The sequence below is a fragment of the Tachysurus vachellii genome, chromosome 12 (genome assembly GCF_030014155.1).
Source record: "Tachysurus vachellii isolate PV-2020 chromosome 12, HZAU_Pvac_v1, whole genome shotgun sequence".
In the NCBI taxonomy this organism is placed as follows: domain Eukaryota; kingdom Metazoa; phylum Chordata; class Actinopteri; order Siluriformes; family Bagridae; genus Tachysurus; species Tachysurus vachellii.
Window position 1 is genome coordinate 2,219,902 of NC_083471.1, and position 21,653 is coordinate 2,241,554.

The 21,653-nt window shown below is 43.5% G+C and overlaps 2 protein-coding genes across 3 annotated transcripts; both read left to right on the forward strand.

Annotated features, from left to right (window-relative positions):
* The first annotated feature begins 536 nt into the window (after nt 1-536).
* Nucleotides 537-4,409, forward strand: LOC132855054 (tripartite motif-containing protein 16-like). Of its 2 annotated transcripts, XM_060883769.1 has the most exons (7): nt 537-1,030; nt 1,208-1,268; nt 1,577-1,672; nt 2,422-2,664; nt 2,800-2,989; nt 3,176-3,229; nt 3,326-4,409. In XM_060883769.1, the coding sequence occupies exons 1-7, from the start codon at nt 543-545 to the stop codon at nt 3,868-3,870; spliced, it is 1,677 nt and encodes a 558-aa protein (XP_060739752.1). In that variant the 5' UTR covers nt 537-542; the 3' UTR covers nt 3,871-4,409. The 2 variants fall into 2 exon arrangements, with proteins under 2 accessions (XP_060739752.1, XP_060739751.1); XM_060883768.1 differs by having other exon boundaries at nt 537-1,268.
* Nucleotides 4,410-13,177: 8,768 nt separating this feature from the next.
* On the forward strand, nt 13,178-16,164 carry LOC132855058 (tripartite motif-containing protein 16-like). The gene is made up of 6 exons (XM_060883775.1): nt 13,178-13,807; nt 14,163-14,258; nt 14,398-14,640; nt 14,816-15,005; nt 15,194-15,250; nt 15,389-16,164. The coding sequence occupies exons 1-6, from the start codon at nt 13,217-13,219 to the stop codon at nt 15,937-15,939; spliced, it is 1,728 nt and encodes a 575-aa protein (XP_060739758.1). The 5' UTR covers nt 13,178-13,216; the 3' UTR covers nt 15,940-16,164.
* Nucleotides 16,165-21,653: the final 5,489 nt, after the last annotated feature.

Consider the following 21,653-nt stretch of genomic DNA (forward strand, 5'->3'; position numbering starts at 1 on the left):
GGCACTTTCTGTATCACATGTACTATTATACTGTGTGCCCTTTCCATCATTAATACACACTGGCTCCTTATCATCTATAAATTTCTCTATTGCTAATCCATTTAATCACTTAATCTATTGCAAGGGTTGTAAAAATTGACTATTTTTATACTGTTTTACCCTGACCATACTTCAATTACAACAGATCCCTGTCCTTTCCCTTTACTAATAAGTTTATATCTTTTAACAAAAGTTGCGACACCTCCGCCTTTTCCTGTTTCTCTATCTCTCCTAATCGAATTATATCTATACAATACAAAGTCCAACTGTGGTTTTAACCATGTTTCTTGGACACATATTACATGAGGTCTATCTGCTAAATCTGAGACAAAACTCTTGAATTCCTGTCCATTTGCTCAATGGCACTTTCTGTATTACTTGTACTATTATACCGGGTGCCCTTTCCATCATTAATACACAATTGCTAATCCATTTATAGCTGTGTTTTTACTTCGTCATAATGTACTGTGTGCATTAAAATCCCCACATACCACTATTGCCTCATGTGTACTAAAAGCTCCTCCTCCTTCTCTCTCTCAGAAGGAAGTGGCGAGCCATTCCTCATTCCAGAGAAAACGAAAGTCAGAGTTTCCCTCTCATGTATTCTGTCACTGTGTGAGTTCAGAAAAATGGCTGAGGCGAGTATTTCAGTAGATCAGTTTTCAGTGGATCAGTTCATCTGTCCAGTGTGTCTGGATCTCCTGAAGGATCCGGTGAGTCTCTCCTGTGGTCACAGTTTCTGTAAGGTGTGTATTAATGACTGCTGGGATCAGGAGGATCAGAGCGGAGTATATAGCTGTCCTCAGTGCAGAGACACTTTCACACCAAGGCCTGTTCTACGCAGAAACAACATGCTGGCTGAAGTGGTGGAGAAACTGAAGAAGACTGAAGTTCAAGCTGCTTCTCTTGATCACTGTTACGCTGGACCTGGAGATGTGGAGTGTGATTTCTGCACCGAGAGGAAACAAAAAGCTGTCAAGTACTGTCTGATGTGTGTGGCTTCATTTTGTGAAACTCATCTCAAACCTCATCTTGAAATTCCTGTTTTGAAAAAGCACAAGTTATTCGAAGTCTCTGGAAATCTAGAAGAGAAGATCTGCACTAAACATGATAAAGAGCTGGAGATCTACTGTCACACTGACCAAAGCTTCATCTGTTATCTGTGTAGGGTGGATAAACACAGAGGTCATGACACAGTCACAGCTGCAGAAGAAAGAACTGAAAAACAGGTGAGAAAATCCCATTTATGTATTTATCAAAATTATTTTTAAATCAAGATAAAACTTATTTAAATATAATTTAATGTCATTAAGCGACTGTTGAATTTATTTTTGTTCAGCATTAATCATCATAGTAAACATAGGTTTAACAGAGAGAGAGAGAGAGAGAGAGAGAGAGAGAATGTTGTATAGACAGTCCTCAGAATCTGTGAGGGTGTGAACTCATGTATACAGAAGGAACAAATGCAGGATGAAGTAGAGTTAAAAAAAATAAAAAATTAATTAAAAAATTACCCTACACAACTATGTGTCCTCAGAATGAGCTACAGGTGGAGCAGCTGAAATCCCAGCAGAGACTCCAGGAGAAGCAGAAGAAGGTGCAGGAGCTGAAACAGGCTGTGAACACTATAAAGGTGAGCAGTGAGCAGAGACAGAGCTGCTCCTAGAAACACACACAACATGGACAACATGGAGTCATTTATGCCCCTTTTCCACCGAGGCAGTTTGAGTGCTGGTTCGGAGCCTAATTTAGAACCAGTTCTTTCTTTTTCGACAGCCAAAGCACCGGCTCTGAACCAGGAAAAGTGGTTCTTAAGTAGCACCAAAACGTTCTACTTGTACCTTAAGTTTACTAATGTTTAATACACTTTTACTTTACCGCAATATGATACATTATCAGCACACATGATAGTAAGTAGCTACATGCTAAGGCTAACTTTTTTCTGTGTTAATGATAAAATAACGTTATGTACTTTCTCGATAACAACCTCCGTTCATACAGATTACATGGAGCTGCACGTACAAGTTGGATTCGTCACGTTTGGATGTTAATGTAGGTTCACAAAGCCATGAGCATTAACAGTAAAGCAACATCCGCCATTGTTGATGTGTTTGTGTTTGTCGCTGCTGCGCTAAAGTTGCTGTGTAACGTGACACGTATACAGTGACGTCAGACTCGGCTCTGTGATGCTCTCTAACCGATGGAAAGGCAAACCGGTTCTTAGAAGGTTCGCCAGTGGAACCAACTTTGAACCAGCACCAGTGCGAGCTCTGAACCAGCACCCGGTTCTTTTTGGTGGAAAAGGGTATTAGAGTCCCAGTAAGAGAGAGAATGAGAGATGAGCTTTAAATGGACCTTCATGTCTTGTGTGTCTCCTAACAGCTCATTGCACAGACAGAGGTGGAGGACAATGAGAGGATCTTTACTGAGCTGATCAGCTTCATGGAGAAAAAGCACTCGGAGGTGACGGAGATGATCAGAGCTCAGGAGAAGGCTGAACTGAGTCGAACTGAACGACTCCTGGAGCAACTGGAGCAGGAGATTGATGATCTTCAGAGGAGAATCACTGAGATGGAGAAGCTTTCACACACACACGATGACATCCATTTCCTCCAGGAAATCGAGGTAAATGACATCCACATTTCCAGGTTATGTGTTCTAGTGGATAAATGATAAAACTTTTCTGATTTTAGAGTCTACATAAAAACTTTAAAGAAATTGTAACTTTAATTTATTCTCATGTCTAATTGCTGTATGCAGGATTTAGTCTTCGGTCGTCGCTCTCTTCCATATGATAGACCAGATTTTCAGTCTGATCTCTGTGAGGATTCATCCAGCGTCACTTTCAATCAACATCTCTCATTTCAGAGAGTGTGGAAATCTCTCTTTGATCTGAAAAAGAGACTCGAGGAAATCTGTCAGGATGAATTCATCAAAATCCCTGAAGATGGTAAAAGAAATGATCCTGTTAGAGATGATAAACTGCTGATGTGAATGAGTTTGTGTTAGAGCTGAGAAACTCTGCACTCTGGTGCTTCATCACTGAAGTGTGGAACTTGATCTACACACACTTCAGATCTATACAACTGTCTGGTCTTATGGGTTTTAACATAAGGGCATTTTTTTATCTCCACAGTTGAGGACGTTCAGATTTTACTCTCAGAGCCGAGCAGAGACGAGTTTCTAAAATGTAAGTCTATAACACACACACACACACACACACACACTCTACATCTTTATATCCTGTGATTGATATCTAAAATGTTCACATTTTTCATGTGTTTAGATTTCTGTGATCTGACTCTGGATCCCAACACAGTAAATCATCACCTCGTTCTGTCTGAGGAGAACAAAGCGGTGTCGAGCAGCAAGACAAATCAGCAATACTCTGATCATCCAGAGAGATTTGACTACTACAGTCAGGTTCTGAGTAAGGAGAGTGTGTGTGGACGCTGTTACTGGGAGGTGGAGTGGAGCAATCGGAGATTTCTGTTGATATCAGTCTCATATAAAGACATCAGCAGGAAAGGTCGGGGTATTGAGTGCTGGTTTGGAGGCAACAATCAGTCCTGGAGTCTGGAATGTTCTCCTTCTTCTCTCTTCTTCTGGCACAACGCCTTAAAGACTGATCTCAGAGTTCCATCATCCCCCAGAATAGGAGTGTATGTGGATCACAGTGCAGGAACTCTGTCCTTCTACAGTGTCTCTGACACCATGAAGCTCCTCCACAGAGTCCACACCACATTCACTCAGCCTCTATACGCTGGGTTCTGGTTCAGCCGGGATGTTTTGTGTAAATCAACTGTGAGGTTGTGTGATCAAAAGCAATAATGGGTTTGTGGTGTTTTATGTTCAATAATTTTAAACTCTATAAACTTTTCCTTATTAATCATCAATTGTGTTCTGGGATCATCAGTTACTTATAAAGGAAATGATACTGCTGATGAAATGTAAGTTCTGATCATGATTTATATAAATATTTTCTGATTTCTGAAATTATTGTAACAGAATGTCTGAAGGTTCTATAAAGCCTCTATTGACTGGGGTTTGTGTCTGGAAATGTAAAACTTTGTAAAAATGCTAATAATGCTTTAATCGGAACTTTTATAGAATTTAATAAATCTAGAAAATGTATATGTATAGTTCAGAAATATCAAATTATTAATAACCTGTTATAGTATTAAGAGATTTGGGTAATATGGGTTGTTTTCATTGGAAGATAGCATTTTTTTTAACAAATAATCAATACATTTGTACACTGTCATTATATACACGAGTCCCTGACTGTACAGATACTGAGGACTTGACAACTTGCTGTCATTAATGAACATGTAATCCATAATAAAGCTTACTGGGATTTTTCAGGCTCATTCCCATGTTTTCATGCTTGTTCTTTTTTAAGTCTTCACGGCATTAATTCTCCATGTATACAATCAGAAGAATAAACAGATGTTTACTTGTTATGACCACTATGGGGCAGTAAAACAGCCATATTTGTAAATGGTAAATGCGCCAAAAATGGGTTTGTGTAGCTGGACATCTGGTGTAATTTGGGAACTTGGGAAAGCACACACAAACACACACACACACACACACACACACACACACACACACACACACACACACACACACACACACACACAGTCTGTTTTCTGTATATATGTAACTATTTATAACCTCCTGCTGAGCTTCAGTAAATGGTCTACTGTTAAAGTGAAACTGTGTGTGTATTTGTGTGTGTGCGTGACTGTGTGTGTGTGTATGTGTGTGTATGTGAGTGTAATCAGTATATAAGAAAATAGCCTATCATCAAATGCCACGATTGTGTGGAACGTATTGAATGATGGAACACAGAGAAAGTAATAAACCTTAAACAGATATGTGGCTCCAGACAGCAAGGCTTATTTTGGGGTGGCAGCTGCCACCCTGCTTCACCCCTAAAGCCACACATATTCATAAACAATCATCTCTAACTCAAATGTTAAGCTATAGGAAACGAGTTATATGTCGCTTTGACATGATGTGAACACTGGTTATGTGGGAGGTTTCTGGTCACTTATCTGCCTTTGATTTCTATAAAAGAAAGTGAATAAAATGGTCAAATAAAAATATTACCTAATATCGAATCTATTAATGTCTGTTATTTTGATCTTTTAACATATTTCAACAGTCAGTTTCATATAATTTCCATATAATTCATATAATTGACCCTTGTAGATGATGTGAAATAAGTTATATTTACGCTAAAACTTTCAATTCAACTACAAAAGATTTACTTAAACACATAACATAATAAAAAGTGAAATTATATGAGTCAAAGTTTAAGACATGACAGCATTTATTTTAGCAAAAGATGCCTTGTTAATTATGTTAATTAATTCATCTGTAAATTTGCATTAAAACTCCCCCAAAATACTTTTTCAGTATTACAAAAACAATCAGCATTTGGAGCAAATCTTTAGTACAAAGCTATGGGAACGCTTCTTTGAGGAAATTGTGTCTGAAGCTCTGTGTGCACACGCGCCAATTTAATGGCTGGGCAAGGACACGTGACGAAGTGATTACGCGCCAGTAAGTCCATATAAGGGCATCTACATCACATTATTCCAGCTTCTATTTGTCTAAAGGAAGTGAGAGTGGCCAGCGACGCAGCATCGCGTTCCCTTCTGAGGGAACCGGGTTACATACATAAACTGGTGTAGTTCCCTTTTGAGGGAACTCAACGCTGCATCAGGGCTGACGCTATGGGAATGCTAATACCCACAACGCCACGCACCAGTTCATGACTGTGCCAGAGGCCGTGAGAGAGCATGAGCAGACTGGGAACAGACAATCAATGGCCCTGCAGGACCTGGGACCCTGGAGTGGGGTCCAAGTCCAGGTAGAACCTGATAAAGGTGTGCGAAGAGGACCAACCTGCCACAGTACAAATATCTTCAAGGGGGACACCCCTGGCTAAGGCACTGGACGAGGCAATACCCCTAGTCGAGTGAGCCCTGATACCGAGAGGCAAGGCAAGACTGCACACCTCATAGACCTGAGAGAGGCCAAGGCTAGGGAGAGAGGTCCCAGGAAGGAAGGCTTGGTCTACAGGAAGGCCTCAGCCGCCTGACACCACTCAGAAAGCAGGGAATAGAGGGTACTTACCCAAGGAGGCTCCAAGGATGGTTCAGGGTTCGCAGCGATGGTGGCCACGTACACCTTTAAAGTTGATGGGGACAGGCACCAAGAAAAGCAAGACTGCAGGAACTCCAGCACTGTACCGACCGGGCATTGAATTGGATCCTGACAGTGTTCATCGCACCAGAGGTGAAAAAGCCTCCACTTTAGAGCATACAGCTTCCTAGACGAGGGAGCCCTAGCATTCAGTAGACTCTCTGTCACCTCAGCTGAGAGGCCTGCCTCTAGGAACTGGTCCCCCTCAGGGGCCAAGCCCAAAGCTTCCACATCTCGTGGCAGGGGTGTAGGATTGCCCCCGGTCGGTCGTGGCGCACTCTGGCTAGGACTTGTGGGAGCAGAGCTACTTGGGGGAAGGTGAACAGACAGAGCTTCAGCCATGTCCATTCCAAGGCATCCAAGCCCAAAGGGGCTGGATGAGAGAGGGAAAACCACAGCGGACAGTGGGTCGACTTTTGGGAGGCAAACAGATCCACTTCCGCCCAGCCGAAAATCTGCCAAATTCGCTCCACCACGTGGGGGTGGAGATGCCTCAGCACCTGCTTTGACAGGAAGTCTGCCTCCCGATTTACATGCCCCGAGAATGAAAAACGCTCTCAGCAAAAGGAACCTGGTCTCTGCCCAGAGCAGAATCTGCTGCGCCAACCTGAACAGGGAGTGTGAACGCAGACTGCCCTGATGATTCATGTAGGACACCACCGCAGTGCTGTCTGTCCTTACTAAGACATGGCAGCCCCTGAGGTGTGAGAGAAAGTGTTTCAATGCTAGAAACACAGCCCTCATCTCCAGGCAATTTATGTGAGACGTAAAGAGAGATAGGGGCTCTCCCATAGACTCTGGGTAGGATGGCCATCCAAGGCCGCTCCCCAGCCCGAAAGTGAGGCGTCTGTCAAAAGAGTCCTGCGATGGTGACATGCCCCTAAAATGGACCCAAGGCCAGGAACCGGGGTCTTTTCCACATAAGAAGGATATGAAGCCCACGGCGTGTAACCCTTATAACCCTGAGGGGATGTCTGTGAGGATGAAAGCCCGCACCCCTGAGCCTGAGCTGGAATGGTCTCATGTGAAGCAGACCCAAAGGGATAACGTTGGCTGCTGCTGACATGAGGCTGAGCACCCTTTGTGCCTTGGTGACAGAGAGGCCTCGGCTTAGCCGAATAGCTTTCACTGCTGACAAGATGGAAGCCACCCGAGCGGGAGTCAGATGTCCACACAGATGCCCTGGAGATGCAATGGTGCCAGGGCAGCGTCCATGCACTTTGTAAACGTGCGTGGTGAAAGGGCTAGGCCAAAAGGAAGAACACAATACTGGCACACTTTGCCCCCAAAAGCGAACCTGAGGAACTTCCTGTGCTCTGGCAGAATGCCTATGTGAAAATAAGCGTCTTTGAGGTCGATCATCACAAACCAGTCTTTGGACCTGATCTGGGACACAATAACCTTCAGCGTGAGCATCTTGGACTTGTAAGTCTTCAGAGTACAGTTCAGAGCCCGCAGGTCCAAAATTGGACGCAGACCACCGTCCTTCTTGGGAACAATGAAATATCGGCTGTAAAAGCTGGAGTCTCGCTCTGGGAGGGGAATATGCTCTATGGTCCATTTCCTAGGAAGTGAGAGAAGTTCTTCTTGGAGGAACACCACCTGGTGCCTGCCAACGATCGTAGGCAACACACCCTGGAAGCACGGAGAATGGGAGAAGAACTGGATCCTGTACCCTTTTTCTACAATATCCAGGACCCACTGAGACACCTCTGGCAGAAGTTTCCATGCTGCCTGGTTGTCTGAGAGTGGTGTCAACCTCGCACAGACCTCCCGTGTGCCCTGAAACAGCGCACTGGCAGGTGCTAACCCAGGGAGATCCATGCAGGGAAGAGGATCAGGCACAGACCCTACTGCCCCCCGAAAAGCCGGATGCAGCGGGGCGGGCAGTAGGGGGAGCGTTCCTGAATAGGACGCTCCTAGGAACCCCAGCTTTTGGGCATCAGGACTCCTTTGTAGCCTGCTTGGCCGAGATGATGGACCCTCTCACCTGACGGGTCTGGGCCCAGGTACGCTGACCGGCCACCCTAGACTTTTTACTGCCCTGAGTGAGCTAGGAGGGGGTTGAGTGCGGCTGGAAGGTTGGCCCAGGCTGCTCGCTGCGGCGAGGGAGAAACTCCCTGAATGCTGCCAACTGGCATTTTACCTCCTGGTGCCTGTCGAAGACATTACTCACTGCGTCGCCGAACACGCCCTGAGGTGAAACCGGAGCATCCAGGAGAATGGATGTCAGTTAAATTGAGCCACAGGTGCCTCTTCATGGCCAGCAGTCATCTAGCTTGGAACGGACGACACTAACTTCCTGGCCTATCTAAATTTAACCTAGACACAGCGTGTGTCACCACCTCGGGGAGCTCCTCGAATGCCACTGATTGCATCAGCAGTTCAGAGGGGGAAAGCCCCTCCCCACCTGCATCAAGCTCCTCAGAGCCCGACGCGGAAAGCAGCATGCTCTCTTCCGGGTCGGGAGAAATTGCAGTGTGAGCTCCCGAAACTGAAACAGAGTCAGGGGAGAGGGCAAGAGAAAGGGAAAGGGACGTCTGTTGCTCCACTTCTGCTAACTCAACCTGCGAACCCCATGATCAAAGCCGCTGCACTGCCTTGGTGGACACGGGACCCAAACCATGAGGCGCAGCCGAAGCTGAAAATACAGCCAGGCGGGATCGGAGAGTATGCAGAGGGAATCCCTCACAATGCATGCAGCCAGCTCCCTCGAGAGCCAACTGGGCATGCTCCTCTCCCAAACAAACAATGCAAAGAGAGTGTGTGTCTTCCCCCATGATAAAGCGGGGGCACGGATTCACGCATCTCTTAAAATGCTTGGATTGCAACATATTTTTGTTTTTCTCACCTACATTTTAGGGAAAGCTAGGTGAGAAAAACAAAAATATGTTGCAATCCAAGCATTTTAAGAGATGCTTGGATTGCAACATATTTTTGTTTTTCTCACCTAGCTTTCCCTAAAATATACATTTTTCTGTCCCTGCACTAGAGAGGACAAACAATTGACACGCATACACAGAGCGCTTCCTGAAGGCTCACTGAGGTCACAAAACTCAGGACTTCTGGTAGTTCCCAGAATTTCAAAATCTGTTAAAGATTTTGGTGTAGAGTGTTTTCGTATTTAGCTCCCAAACTTTGCTGTCTCCCATTTTGATTCCCTACACACATCTGTGTGAAGAGCACCACACTGTGCAGTGTTTTTAACAATAAATACTGCTATTATCTGTGCTGTATAACAATTTGGGATGTCCTGATTAAGGAAGAACTGATCAACAGACACCAAAGTCAGCCAAAGAAAACAGCAGCAGCGAATGGCCAAAGCATTGTGAGAGTTGTAAAGAAAAAAACAAAAAGGTTATTGACATCACCAACAACCTCCAGAGGGCAGGGGTAAAGGTCTCACAATCCACCGTTTGAAGAAGAATTTTAGGGAAGAAATATAAAGGGCTATACAACTAATGACTTCATCAGGGGGATGTGTGGACCACTTAGGTGAAGTTACTGGTGTGGGCCAGCTTGAAGTGGGCTTTGAATAGCGTTTAAGTTATGTGGCAATGTAGTCTCAGGCGGTTTCTTATGGATAGCCATACCATTTGTCCTGGTTGATATGGTGGATGGGAGCACCTCCTGCAGTTGGCCTCTAGGTGCTGGCAGTGGACTGCCCATTGGAGGCAGACATGGGCACTTTCCTAGACTTTGCCACTCCAGTGGAACTATTTGTCTATGGATGTGATGACAAATGAATTTTGTGACCATGGGAATGAAAAGGCGTGAGGCCAGAGGAGGCATAGGTGAGGGAGAACAAGAACAAAGAAAAGTCTGAAACGGCAAAGACAGCGTAAAATCCAAAATTCACAGGCAATATCAAATGGCTTAGTGTGCAAAACAAACTGACGATACGTCATGGTACATTGTGGCATATGAAAAATGTACAGTACCTGTATTTATAAATGACAAATACTGTATAAAAACATACAGTAATAAAAAAGAATATTAAAAAATAATCTGGTTTTACTTTACGGAAGATGAGCACGGAGGTTGAGGGAGGATTAAACAGGTGGAATTTTGTCTCGTACGTACACTTTCACTTTCGTTCACTTACTCGCTACTGTGCACTCTTAATGCTACTTTACATTTAAATGGAACTTAACTAAACTTCACTAAAATTAACAAACTTAACTGAAATTCTCTTAACTTAACTGCTTAATTGCTACAATTTCTGTTTTCTTTACATTAATTTTGCTTAATTTTCTTCATCGCTTTTCTCTTGACTAGTTTTTGCCTTTTTTGTCACTCTTTCCTCACTAACATCTGCCGGTCGTTTTAATAAAAACCTGTCCGGTCGGCATATCAGATGCGGTGTAGTCACACAAGTTCAAAATTTTTAACGGATCCAACGCTCAAAACGTAACCCAAAAATTACGGGTCCGCAGATGGTCGGCACCTCACGCAGCCCCTTTGCGACTCTCCATAGGAAATGAATGACTTCCGGTTTATCTGCCGTCGTTTGTCGCGTGCAGTGGAAAGGTGGCTTTAACTGAGTGAGACTCGGGAAGCTGAGGCGGGGGAAACAGAGCACACGTGGTTGTTGGGGATCTTTGTTTCGGTGGCGGTGGCTCGGATGCGCGTATCTCAAAAATTTGCTCGTATCTCAAGGCAAAAATTTGGTCGAATCACAGCTCGTATCTCAAAAAATTCATATGTCAATGCACTCTATCTCGAGGTATCACTGTACAGCAGAAGTGATCAAGGACAGGGAGAAAGGTGCTGGGTGTGTCATCTGGAAGGAGGAAAGAAGATAAGGAGACTTGGTGGTGGAATGAGGAAGTTCAGGATAGTATCCAGAGGAAGAGATTAGCCAAGAAGAAGTGGGACATGGACAGGACTGAAGAGAATAGACAGGAATACAAGCAGTTACAGCGCAGAGTGAAGAGTGAGGTGTCTAAGGCTAAGCAGAAGGCATATGATGAGTTGTACACTAGGTTAGACACTAGAGAAGGAGAGAAAGACTTGTACAGGTTAGCTAGGCAGAGAGATCGAGATGGGAAGGATGTGCAGCAAGTTCGATATTTTAAGGATAGCGATGGAAGGGTGCTCACAAGCGAGGAGAGTGTACAGAGGAGATGGAAGGAATACTTTGAGTAGCTGATGAATGAGGAAAATGAGAGGGGAAAAAAGAGTAGAAGGGGTGAACTCTGTGGAACAGAAAGTAGATAAGATTAGAAAGGATGAAGTCAGGAAGCCCTTGAAGAGGATGAAAAGTGGAAAGGCAGTTGGTCCTGATGACATCCCAGTAGAGGTCTGGAAGTGTCTAGGAGAGGCAGCGGTGAAACTAATTTTTAACTAGTTTGTTCAACAGGGTTTTAGAGAGTGAGAGGATGCCTGAGGAATGGAGAAGAAGTGTGTTAGTGCCGATCTTTAAGAATAAGGGTGACGTGCAGAGTTGTAGCAACTATAGGGGGATAAAGTTGATGAGCCATACAATGAAGCTGTGGGAAAGAGTAGTGGAAGCTAGGTTAAGGAAGGTAGTGGAAATTTGTGAGCAGCAGTATGGCTTCATGCCCAGAAAGAGCACAACAGATGCAAATTTTGCTCTGAGAATTTTGATGGAGAAGTATAGGGATGGTCAGGGGGAGTTGCACTGTGTGTTTGTAGACTTGGAGAAAGCGTATGACAGGGTGTCAAGAGAAGAGCTGTGGTACTGTATGAGGAAGTCAGGAGTAGCAGAGAAGTATGTGGTGCAGAACATGTATGAGAGAAGCAGGACAGTGGTGAGGTGTGCTGTAGGTCAGACAGAGGAGTTCAAAGTGGAGGTGGGACTCCATCAGGGCTCGGCTCTGAGCCCCTTCCTGTTTGCTATAGTTATGGACCAGTTGTCAAAGGAGGTCAGACAGGAGTCTCCTTGGACGATGATGTTTGCAGATGACATTGTGATCTGTAGTGAGAGCAGGGAGCAGGTAGAGGAAAACCTGGAGAGGTGGAGGTTTGCGCTGGAGAGAAGAGGAATGAAAGTCAGTCATAGTAAGACTGAATGAAAGGGAGGGAAGTGGAACAGTAAGGTTACAGGGTGAAGAGGTGAAGAAGGTACAGGAGTTTAAGTACTTGGGGTCAACAGTCCAGAGTAAATCTAGAGAGTGGGAAAGAGGTAAAGAAACGAATGCAGGCAGGTTGGAATGGGTGGAGAAAGGTGTCAGGAGTTCTGTGTGATAGGAAAATATCAGCAAGAATCAAGGGGAAGGTGTACAGGACAGTGGTGAGACCGGCCATGCTGTATGGTTTAGAGACAGTGTCACTGAAGAAGAGACAGGAGTCAGAGCTGGAGGTAGCCGAGCTGAAGATGTTGAGGTTCTCTTTGGGAGTGACAAGATTGGACAGGATTAGGAACGAGTACATCAGAGGGGCAGCTCATGTTGGACATTTGGGGGACAAAGTTAGGGAGGCCAGATTAAGATGGTTTGGACATGTTCAGAGGAGGGAGAGTGAGTATATTGGTAGGAGAATGTTGGACATGGAGCTGCCAAGCATTAGGCAAAGAGGAAGGCCAAAAAGGAGGTAGAGTATATGGATGTAATTAATGAGGATATGAAGCTAGTGGGTGCAAGTGTTGATGCAGAAGATAGGGATAGGTGTAGAGAGATGATTCGCTGTGGCGACCCCTGAAGGGAAAAGCCGAAAGAGGAAGAAGAAGAAGAAACGATTGTCAATTTCACTTCTTACTGATTCTCCCAAAGTAACATCACAGATGCAGCATTGGATTCATTTAAACTTTTATGTTGTTTCATGATTCAATAACCATTCATTCACTTTTTAATAGAATGTCCATTACAGTCATGTGTACTAAATGCTCCTCCTCCTTCTGTCTCTCTCAGAAGAAAGCGAAGAGCCATTCCTCATTCCAGAGAAAACGAAAGTCAGAGATTCCCTCTCATGTATTCTGTCACTGTGTGAGTTCAGGAAAATGGCTGAGGCAAGTGTTTCAGTAGATCAGGATCAGTTCACCTGTTCAGTGTGTCTGGATCTCCTGAAGGATCCGGTGTCTCTCTCCTGTGGTCACAGTTTCTGTAAGGTGTGTATTAATGGCTGCTGGGATCAGGAGGATCAGAAGGACATCTACATCTGTCCTCAGTGCAGAGACACTTTCACACCAAGGCCTGTTCTACGCAGAAACAACATTCTGGCTGAAGTGGTGGAGAAACTGAAGAAGACAGAAGTCCAAGCTGCTTCTCGTGCTCACTGTTACGCTGGACCTGGAGATGTGGAGTGTGAGTTCTGCACCGGGAGAAAACACAAAGCCATCAAGTTCTGTCTGATGTGTGTGGCTTCATTTTGTGAAACTCATCTCAAACCTCACTATCAAGTTCCTGGATTAAAAAAGCACAAGTTAGTCGAAGTCTCTGGAAATCTACAAGAGAAGATCTGCTCTGAACATGATGAAGTGCTGGAGATCTTCTGTCGTTCTGACCAAAGCTTCATCTGTTATCTGTGTATGATGGATAAACACAGAGGTCATGACACAGTCACAGCTGCAGATGAAAGAACTGAAAAACAGGTGAGAAAATCCCATTTATGTGTTTATCAAAATAATTTTTAACTAGTGATAAAAATTATTTAAATATAATTCAAAATAATGTCATTAAAGAGACTGTTGAATATATTTCTGATCAGCATTAATCATAAACCCATCAAACAGGTCAGTGAACATTCCTGCTGACTGGGTGAGTCAACATAGGTTTAACAGAGAGAGAGAGACAGAGAGAGAGACAGAGAGAGAGAGAGAGACAGAGAGAGAGAGAGATTGTTGTATAGTACACAGAATCTGTCAGGGTGTGAACTCATTTATGCAGAAGGAACAAATGCAGGAGGAAGTGAAGCTAAAAAATTAACCTAAATAACTGTGTCCACAGAATGAGCTACAGGAGGAGCAAATGAAATTCCAGCAGAGACTCCAGGAGAAGCAGAAGAAGGTGCAGGAGCTGAAACAGGCTGTGAACACTATAAAGGTGAGCAGTGAGCAGAGACAGAGCTGCTCCTAGAAACACACACAACATGGACAACATGGAGTCATTTAGAGTCCCCGTAAGAGAGAGAATGAGAGATGAGCTTTAAATGGACCTTCATGTGTTCTGTGTCTCCTAACAGCTCAGTGCAAAAATAGCAGTGGTGGACAATGAGATGATCTTCAATGAGCTGATCAGCTCCATGGAGAAAAAGCGCTCGAACGTGAGGGAGATGATCAGAGCTCAGGAGAAGGCTGAACTGAGTCGAGCTGAACGACTCCTGGAGCAACTGGAGCAGGAGATTGATGATCTTCAGAGGAGAGTCACTGAGATGGAGAAGCTTTCACACACACATGATGACCTCCATTTCCTCCAGGAAATAAAGGTAAACAACATCCACATTTCCAGGTTATGGGTTCTAGTGAATAAATGATGGTTCTTAGGTTTCTAAAATGTTTCCACTCCACTTCACTTTTTTGATATAGAAACAATGAGCTTTAAGATTCTTTAAAATAACTTTCATTTATTCTCCTAATTTCATGTCTAATTGCTGTATGCAGGCTTTAGTCTCTGGTCGTCAATCTCTTCCATACAATAGACCAGATTTTCAGTCTGATCTCTGTGAGGATTCATCCAGCATCACTTTCAATCAACATCTCTCATTTCAGCGAGTGAGGAAATCTCTCTCTGATCTGAAAAAGAGACTCGAGGAAATCTGTCAGGAGGAATTCATCAAAATCCCTGAACATGGTAAAGAAATGATCCTGTTAGAGATGATAAACTGCTGATGTGAATGAATTAGTGTTAGAGCTGAGAAACTCTGCACTCTGGTGCTTCATCACTGAAGTGTGGAACTTGATCTACACACACTTCAGATCTATACAACTGTCTGGTCTTATGGGTTTTAACATAAGGGCATTTTATTTCTGTCTCAACAGTTGAGGACTTTCAGATTTTACCCTTAGAGCCGAACAGCAGAGACGAGTTTCTAAAATGTAAGTCTATAACAAACCCCCCCCCCCCCCACACACACACACACACACCCCACACACACAAAAACACAAACACACACACCCCACATCTATATATCCTGAGATTGATATCTAACATGTTCACATTTTTCATGTGTTTAGATTTCTGTGATCTGACTCTGGATCCCAACACAGTAAATTATCACCTCGTTCTGTCCGAGGAGAACAGAGAGGTTTCATGTAGTGTGAGAAGTCAGCGATACTCTGAACATCCAGAGAGATTTGACTGCTGCAGTCAGGTTCTGAGTAAGGAGAGTGTGTATGGACGCTGTTACTGGGAGGTGGAGTGGAGCAGTCAGAGACACGTGTTAATATCAGTCTCATATAAAGACATCAGCAGGAAAGGTCGGGGTATTGAGTGCTGGTTTGGAGGCAACAATCAGTCCTGGAGTCTGGAATGTTCTCCTTCTTCTCTCTGTTTCTATCACAACAACATTAAGACTGATCTCAGAGTTCCATCATCCTCCAGAATAGGAGTGTATGTGGATCACAGTGCAGGAACTCTGTCCTTCTACAGCGTCTTTGATACCATGAAGCTTCTCCACAGAGTACACACCACATTCACTCAGCCTCTATATGCTGGGATCTGGCTCTACTGGGATGTTTTGTATGAATCAGAATCAACTGTGAGGTTGTGTGATCGAAAAAAATAATATGTTTGTGGGGTTTTATGGTCAATAATTCTAAACTCTTTGAACTTTTCCTTATTAATCATCAATTGTGTTCTAGGATCATCAGTTACTTATAAAGGAAATGAAACTGTAAGTTCTCATCATATTGATTTATATAAAAGTTCTTCTGATTTCTGAAATTATTTTAGCAGAATGTCTGACAAATCCCTGACTGTACAAATACTGAGGACTTGACAACTTGCTGTCATTAATGAACATGTAATCCATAATAAAGCTGTCTGGGATTTTTCAGGCTCATTCCCATGTTTTCATGCTTGTTCTTTTTTAAGTCTTCACGGCATTAATTCTCCATGTATACAATCAGAAGAATAAACAGATCTTTACTTGTTATGACCACTCTGGGGCAGTAAAACAGCCATATTTGTAAACGGTAAATGCGCCAAAAATGGGTTTGTGTAGCTGGATGTTTGGTGTAATTTGGGAACTTGGGAAAACACACACACGCACACACACATACACACACACACAGACACACACAAACACACACACACCCACACACATTTTTTTTGGGCAGATAGTAGTTGAGGAGTCACAGTTCCTGATCCAGATTTGTTAATGTGTTTTGGGATTTGTTCATTTGTTTTGGGATTTGTTAATTTGTTTTGGGATTTGTTAATATGTGTGTTCGGCGCTGCAAGAAACGACACGTCTGATGTCATCTGTTTGTCGGCTCTTGTCACGTGGTAGAGCCTTAGCGGAAGTTTCTCTATCTGTCAAAATTAAACATTAAAATTGATGCGTAGAATACCAAAGAGGTAAAAAGAAAAGTAACGAGATCATTGTAGCCTAATGTAGCGGAGTAAGAGTACAGTTTCTTCTTCACAAATCTACTCAAGTAAAAGTAAAAAGTATAGTGATTTAAAACTACTCCTAGAAGTATAATTTTTTCAAAAACTTACTCAAGTAAATGTAACGGAGTAAATGTAACTCGTTACTACCCACCTCTGTTTATAAATTCATTGAAAATATCTATTGAATACACTATACGATCACAACGCATAAAGATCGATTTAAAAAGATTAAAAAAAGAACTGTTCTAAATAAAAAGAGATAATGAGACTGTGCTGTGGAAGTTTTGTTTAATTCTCCATGCGGGTTCCCTTATTTCCTGTGTTTTCCATTGTGCAGCTCAGCAGAAAGGACTGCCCGGGCAAGACCGTCACATTGGTGCCTAGAAGTTGTGATGACGCTGTGTTGCTTTGGGTCTCATCTTCGAAAAAATTCTTAAGAGATTGCTGTGCTGCTGCATTCTGGTAGCATCCATCATCAGTTGAACAGCTCATCATTGGTTCACAGCCTTCCTTAAGGGACTTCTTGCTTCATCCTTTTTCAGTTCATTGGTCATTTCACTCTGAGTATTAATATTAAGTTTGTTTATTTGTGTATGTACATGTTGTAATGCCAATTATGAGTAACAGCAATAGATATTTGAATGACCAATTCACTCCTAGTCCAGTGGGCAGAGGCAGAGGGGTTTTAGGTGTACCAATTCCCTTTTCAATGGACAGCCCCAATAGTGATGGTAGACCTGGCATCACCAGAAGGGTGTACACAGAGTGTGATGCAGCAGACATGCAGTCAAATGTCAATCTTAATCCTAGTGAAGTGATCACGTCAACACCTAATGCTGAACATAGCGTTCCTGATATGTTAGGGCAAATGAGTTCAATTGTCCTTCAGATTGGTCAACAGTTAGCAGACAATATTATATCTCATTTTAGTCCTTTTAGCACAGACACTCTGAATAGACTACACTCTGATGATAATAAGGCTACCAGCTCTTCAAGCATGGCAAATTTGTCACAAAACCATGTAATCCATCACAGAAAAGTCAAGGAGCCACCTTCATTCAGAGGGGATGGTTCTGACACAATTGAAATTGAAGAATGGGAAGATCTGATGAGGACATTTGTCAAAAAGAGCAACATAAGTGTCGATGAACATGTAGAAGAAATCCTTGCACACCTGCGTGGTAGAGCAAAAGATTTAGTCAAATTCTGGATCAGGAACTGTGACTCCTCAACTACTATCTGCCCTAAGTCTGTCTACAGTCTGCTACGTAAACATTTTAGCTGTAATCACTGCTCCCCTGTCCCTCTTGCTGATTTTTACACTACCGTGCCAGAGGCGGATATAATGAGGAGTCATAAGGCTGAGGATCCATGTGCAGCTGTTTTATTAAATCCACACTAAGAATCAGACCGGCAGGGTCAAAACCGGTAAACACTATGTCAGAGGGCAGACAGAAATCAGAAACGGCAAAACAGGCAGAAGGTCGGGGCAGGCAGCAAACAATCAGAAAAACCAGAATACAGAAACAGAATCGAAACCAAACTAGGACTACATGGGAAACACTCGGAATGATTGCCAAAACAAATCGAGACTTCGCACTTAACCATCCTGCAGACCTCGTCTGAAATTACAAATTAGGAGCGCTGAGTCAACTTGACCTTGTCTGTTTTGACTGCTTATAAAAAAATGAAGTATATATGATAGCCTTTTTTTTCACCTTTTTTGTCTAACTTGTTTACAACATATTAACATATATTTTGCAAAAACATTTGTAATATTTGGTATAATAAACCTCATTAATATGCAAAAATGCCTCATTTTCTAGTAAAAAAAAACAACAGAAATTATTAAAATTATTTTCACTCTAGAGGCACAAAGGTTAATGCACAATTACAGGCTGGTATATGTCAAAGCCAGGAGATTGTTTTGAAACCATTTTGACCATTTTTAATGTCAGTAAATAATAAATAATATATATAAAAATTAAGACAAAATTAACACAAACTATATTACAGCTAAATATATATTTTTTGAATAATAATAATAATAGTAATAATAATAATAATAATAATAATAATAACAATAATATCAAATTGAATAATATGGTTTAGGCTTGTTAAGTACAAATTTACAGAACATCGATCAATACAGAACACAGCAGTGTCTTAATGAAATTAAAATTAGCCAGTATTTGTGCACCTTTAAATGTACAAAACAAATGCAATACAGAAGGCAATGCAAATAAATGATTTTAGAGATATTTCTATAAATATCTCTAAAATAAATGATTAAAGTAACTTAATAAAATCTCTTATTGTCACTTATGTTATGTTATGCCTAACTTGAACTGTGATTTCCTTTATATTTTACATTGCTATTATTTGAGTAAATGTAGGCAACATATAATAATAAGAAGAAGAACAAATGTTAATTTAAAAAATCCCATAGCCAACAGTGTTTCATACGTCTTTATAATTATATTTTATTGTGGATGTTTTCTCACAATTCTGATGCAATGTGAAGTAAAATAAAAAATCTAAATTTTTTAAATGTAAATTAATAATATAAACATATTATACAATCTTAAAAAACCTTTGAGTGTTTAAGAGAAACAGGGTTCTTATGCGCCACCTGGTGGATATTCTGTGAAGCGAAACACATTAAGGTGATTGCTAAGATAGTCCCCCCGAACAGAAGTGTGGGATGCCGTGGGAAGCTGCGGCACGAATTGCAGAATGCCGCGGGAGAAGACGTTCGTTCTTAAAGGCCACATCTGTATGCCTCTTCACCATCGATTAGCAGTGGCGGTGGTTCAGACAGAGCGATGGTGCTATCTGGGTCTCTTCTTGGTTTGTCGGCAGGTTCCAGCAACGAGGCGTGAAAGGTAGGTGAGATGCGGTACGTTGGGGGCAGTGCGAGGCGGTATGAGACCGGGTTGACCTGTCTGCGGATTCGGAATGGCCCCACGTACCTGGGGCTTAGTTTTTGGCTGGGTAGGCGGAGACGGAGGTCATGGGTCGAGAGCCATACCCACTGGCCGGGTTGATATTCGGGGTGCTATAGCTTGGATCTTCTGTCTCCGGATTGCCCTCTGTAGCTGTTGATGTGCCGCTTCACATGTCTCTTTGCTCCGGTGAAAGCAATCGTCAACGGCTGGCAGGTTGGTGGGTGTGTCGGACCATGGGAATAAGGAAGGCTGGAAACCCAGGACACATTGTAAGGGAGTTAGGCCGGTGGCGGGTTTTACGAGGGAGTTTTGAGCATATTCCGCCCTCATCAAGTATCTGCTCCATTCATGCTGGTTGTTCTGGCAATACGAACAGAGGAAGCGGATGACTTCCTGATTCAGACGCCCGGTCTGTCCGTTGAACTGTGGGTGGTACCCCGAGGTGAGGCTGATGTTGACGTTTAGTCGCTCAAAGAAGGCCGTCCAGACCCGTGATGTGAACTGGGGGCCTCTGTCAGATACGATGTCTTCGGGCAGACCGTAAAAGCGGAAAACATAATTACACAGAGCTTCAGCTGCCTCGAAGGCCGTGCGGAGCTTGGGTAGCGGGATCAGGCAGCAGGCCTTGGAGAACCTGTCAGTGACGGTTAGGATGACCGTGTAGTTATTTGATTGAGGCAGGTCGATAATAAAATCTAGGGCGATGTGAGACCCTGGTCGTTGTGGCATGGGTAGAGGCTGTAATAAACCTGCGGGGCGTTGATGGGAGGCTTTAGAGGTGTTGCACACCATGCAGCTTTGGACGAATTCCCGTGCGTCCCTGGGTAGTGATGGCCACCAGAATTGATTTTGGGCCAAGTGGATTGTTCCGGCAATGCCTAAAACGCTAGGGCTGGTGTGTAGGAGCTCCAAGAGGGCCATACGCAGGTTCTCGGGCATGTAGGTCTTGGTTGCTGGACAATCCACTGGAGGTGGTGTTTGTGCGTTGGTTTGGGAGATCTCAGGGATCAGGGGTCAGTCCCACTGGATGGGAGCGAGAATGCGGGTTTCCGGGATGATGGATTCAGCTGGCTTGTTCTGATCTGTCTCTCGGTGCACGCGTGACAGGGCATCGGCTTTGGTGTTCTTACTTCCGGGTCTGTAGGTTACTGTGAAGTTAAAACGGGTAAAGAACATGGCCCACCATGCCTGGAGTGGGTTCATGTGCTTCGTAGCGCGCAGGTATTCGAGGTTGCGGTGGTCAGTGAAAACCACGAATGGATGCTGCACGCCCTCCAGCCAGTGCTACCATTCCTGGAACGCCGCTTTTATGGCCAACAGCTCGCGGTCTCCCACGTCATGCGCTCCGTAGGTGACAACTTGCGGGAGAAATATCCGCACGGAAACATTTTACTGGCTGGACCCTGGCGTTGTGACAGAACAGCCCCAGGTGGAACAGGTTGTGGTGCAATCAGCGGTGGCGAAGGATTCTGGGGTGTGTAGTCCGGAAGAGCTTTAGTATTCCGGAGACTACTGGCTGAGACTCAACAAAGCAATCAGAATGCCTGCGAGAGCAAGGTAAAATGCTTGACAAGCCCAGTGTGGAAATAGTGCACATGTTTATCAGACACTGCCCAAGTAAAGACTTAGCCTTAACCTTCAGGTCCAAACCGATTGACAAGTGGTCAGCGCATGAAGTACAGGCTGTACTTATTGACTACCAATCTGATGTATCTTTCAATGTCACGAATGCAGTGCTTCGCAGCCAAAGTGAAAGAGTTTCAGATTGATGTACTTAATGGTACATTGTGGCTTGAGCCTGGTTTATACTGTAAATCTGTGAGCCCGGAAGAAACAACCGAAAGTGAAACTCTGTGAACCGGCGAGGGTTCCCTCTGGTGGCTGGGAGCTTGGGTTGTTGTAACAGTATGAACATATGTCTTGGACTCTCCCTGTC

What these genes read in the sequence shown, in the direction of transcription:
- LOC132855058 (XM_060883775.1), top strand. Translation starts at nt 13,217, where the DNA reads ATGGCTGAGGCAAGTGTTTCAGTAGATCAGGATCAGTTCACCTGTTCA. An exon ending in ATGAAAGAACTGAAAAACAG is followed by an intron (nt 13,808 to 14,162) that starts GTGAGAAAATCC and finishes CTGTGTCCACAG; the next exon opens with AATGAGCTACAGGAGGAGCA. An exon ending in ATTTCCTCCAGGAAATAAAG is followed by an intron (nt 14,641 to 14,815) that starts GTAAACAACATC and finishes TGCTGTATGCAG; the next exon opens with GCTTTAGTCTCTGGTCGTCA.
- LOC132855054 (XM_060883768.1), top strand. Translation starts at nt 543, where the DNA reads ATGTGTACTAAAAGCTCCTCCTCCTTCTCTCTCTCAGAAGGAAGTGGC. An exon ending in AGGCTGTGAACACTATAAAG is followed by an intron (nt 1,673 to 2,421) that starts GTGAGCAGTGAG and finishes GTCTCCTAACAG; the next exon opens with CTCATTGCACAGACAGAGGT. An exon ending in CATCAAAATCCCTGAAGATG is followed by an intron (nt 2,990 to 3,175) that starts GTAAAAGAAATG and finishes TTATCTCCACAG; the next exon opens with TTGAGGACGTTCAGATTTTA.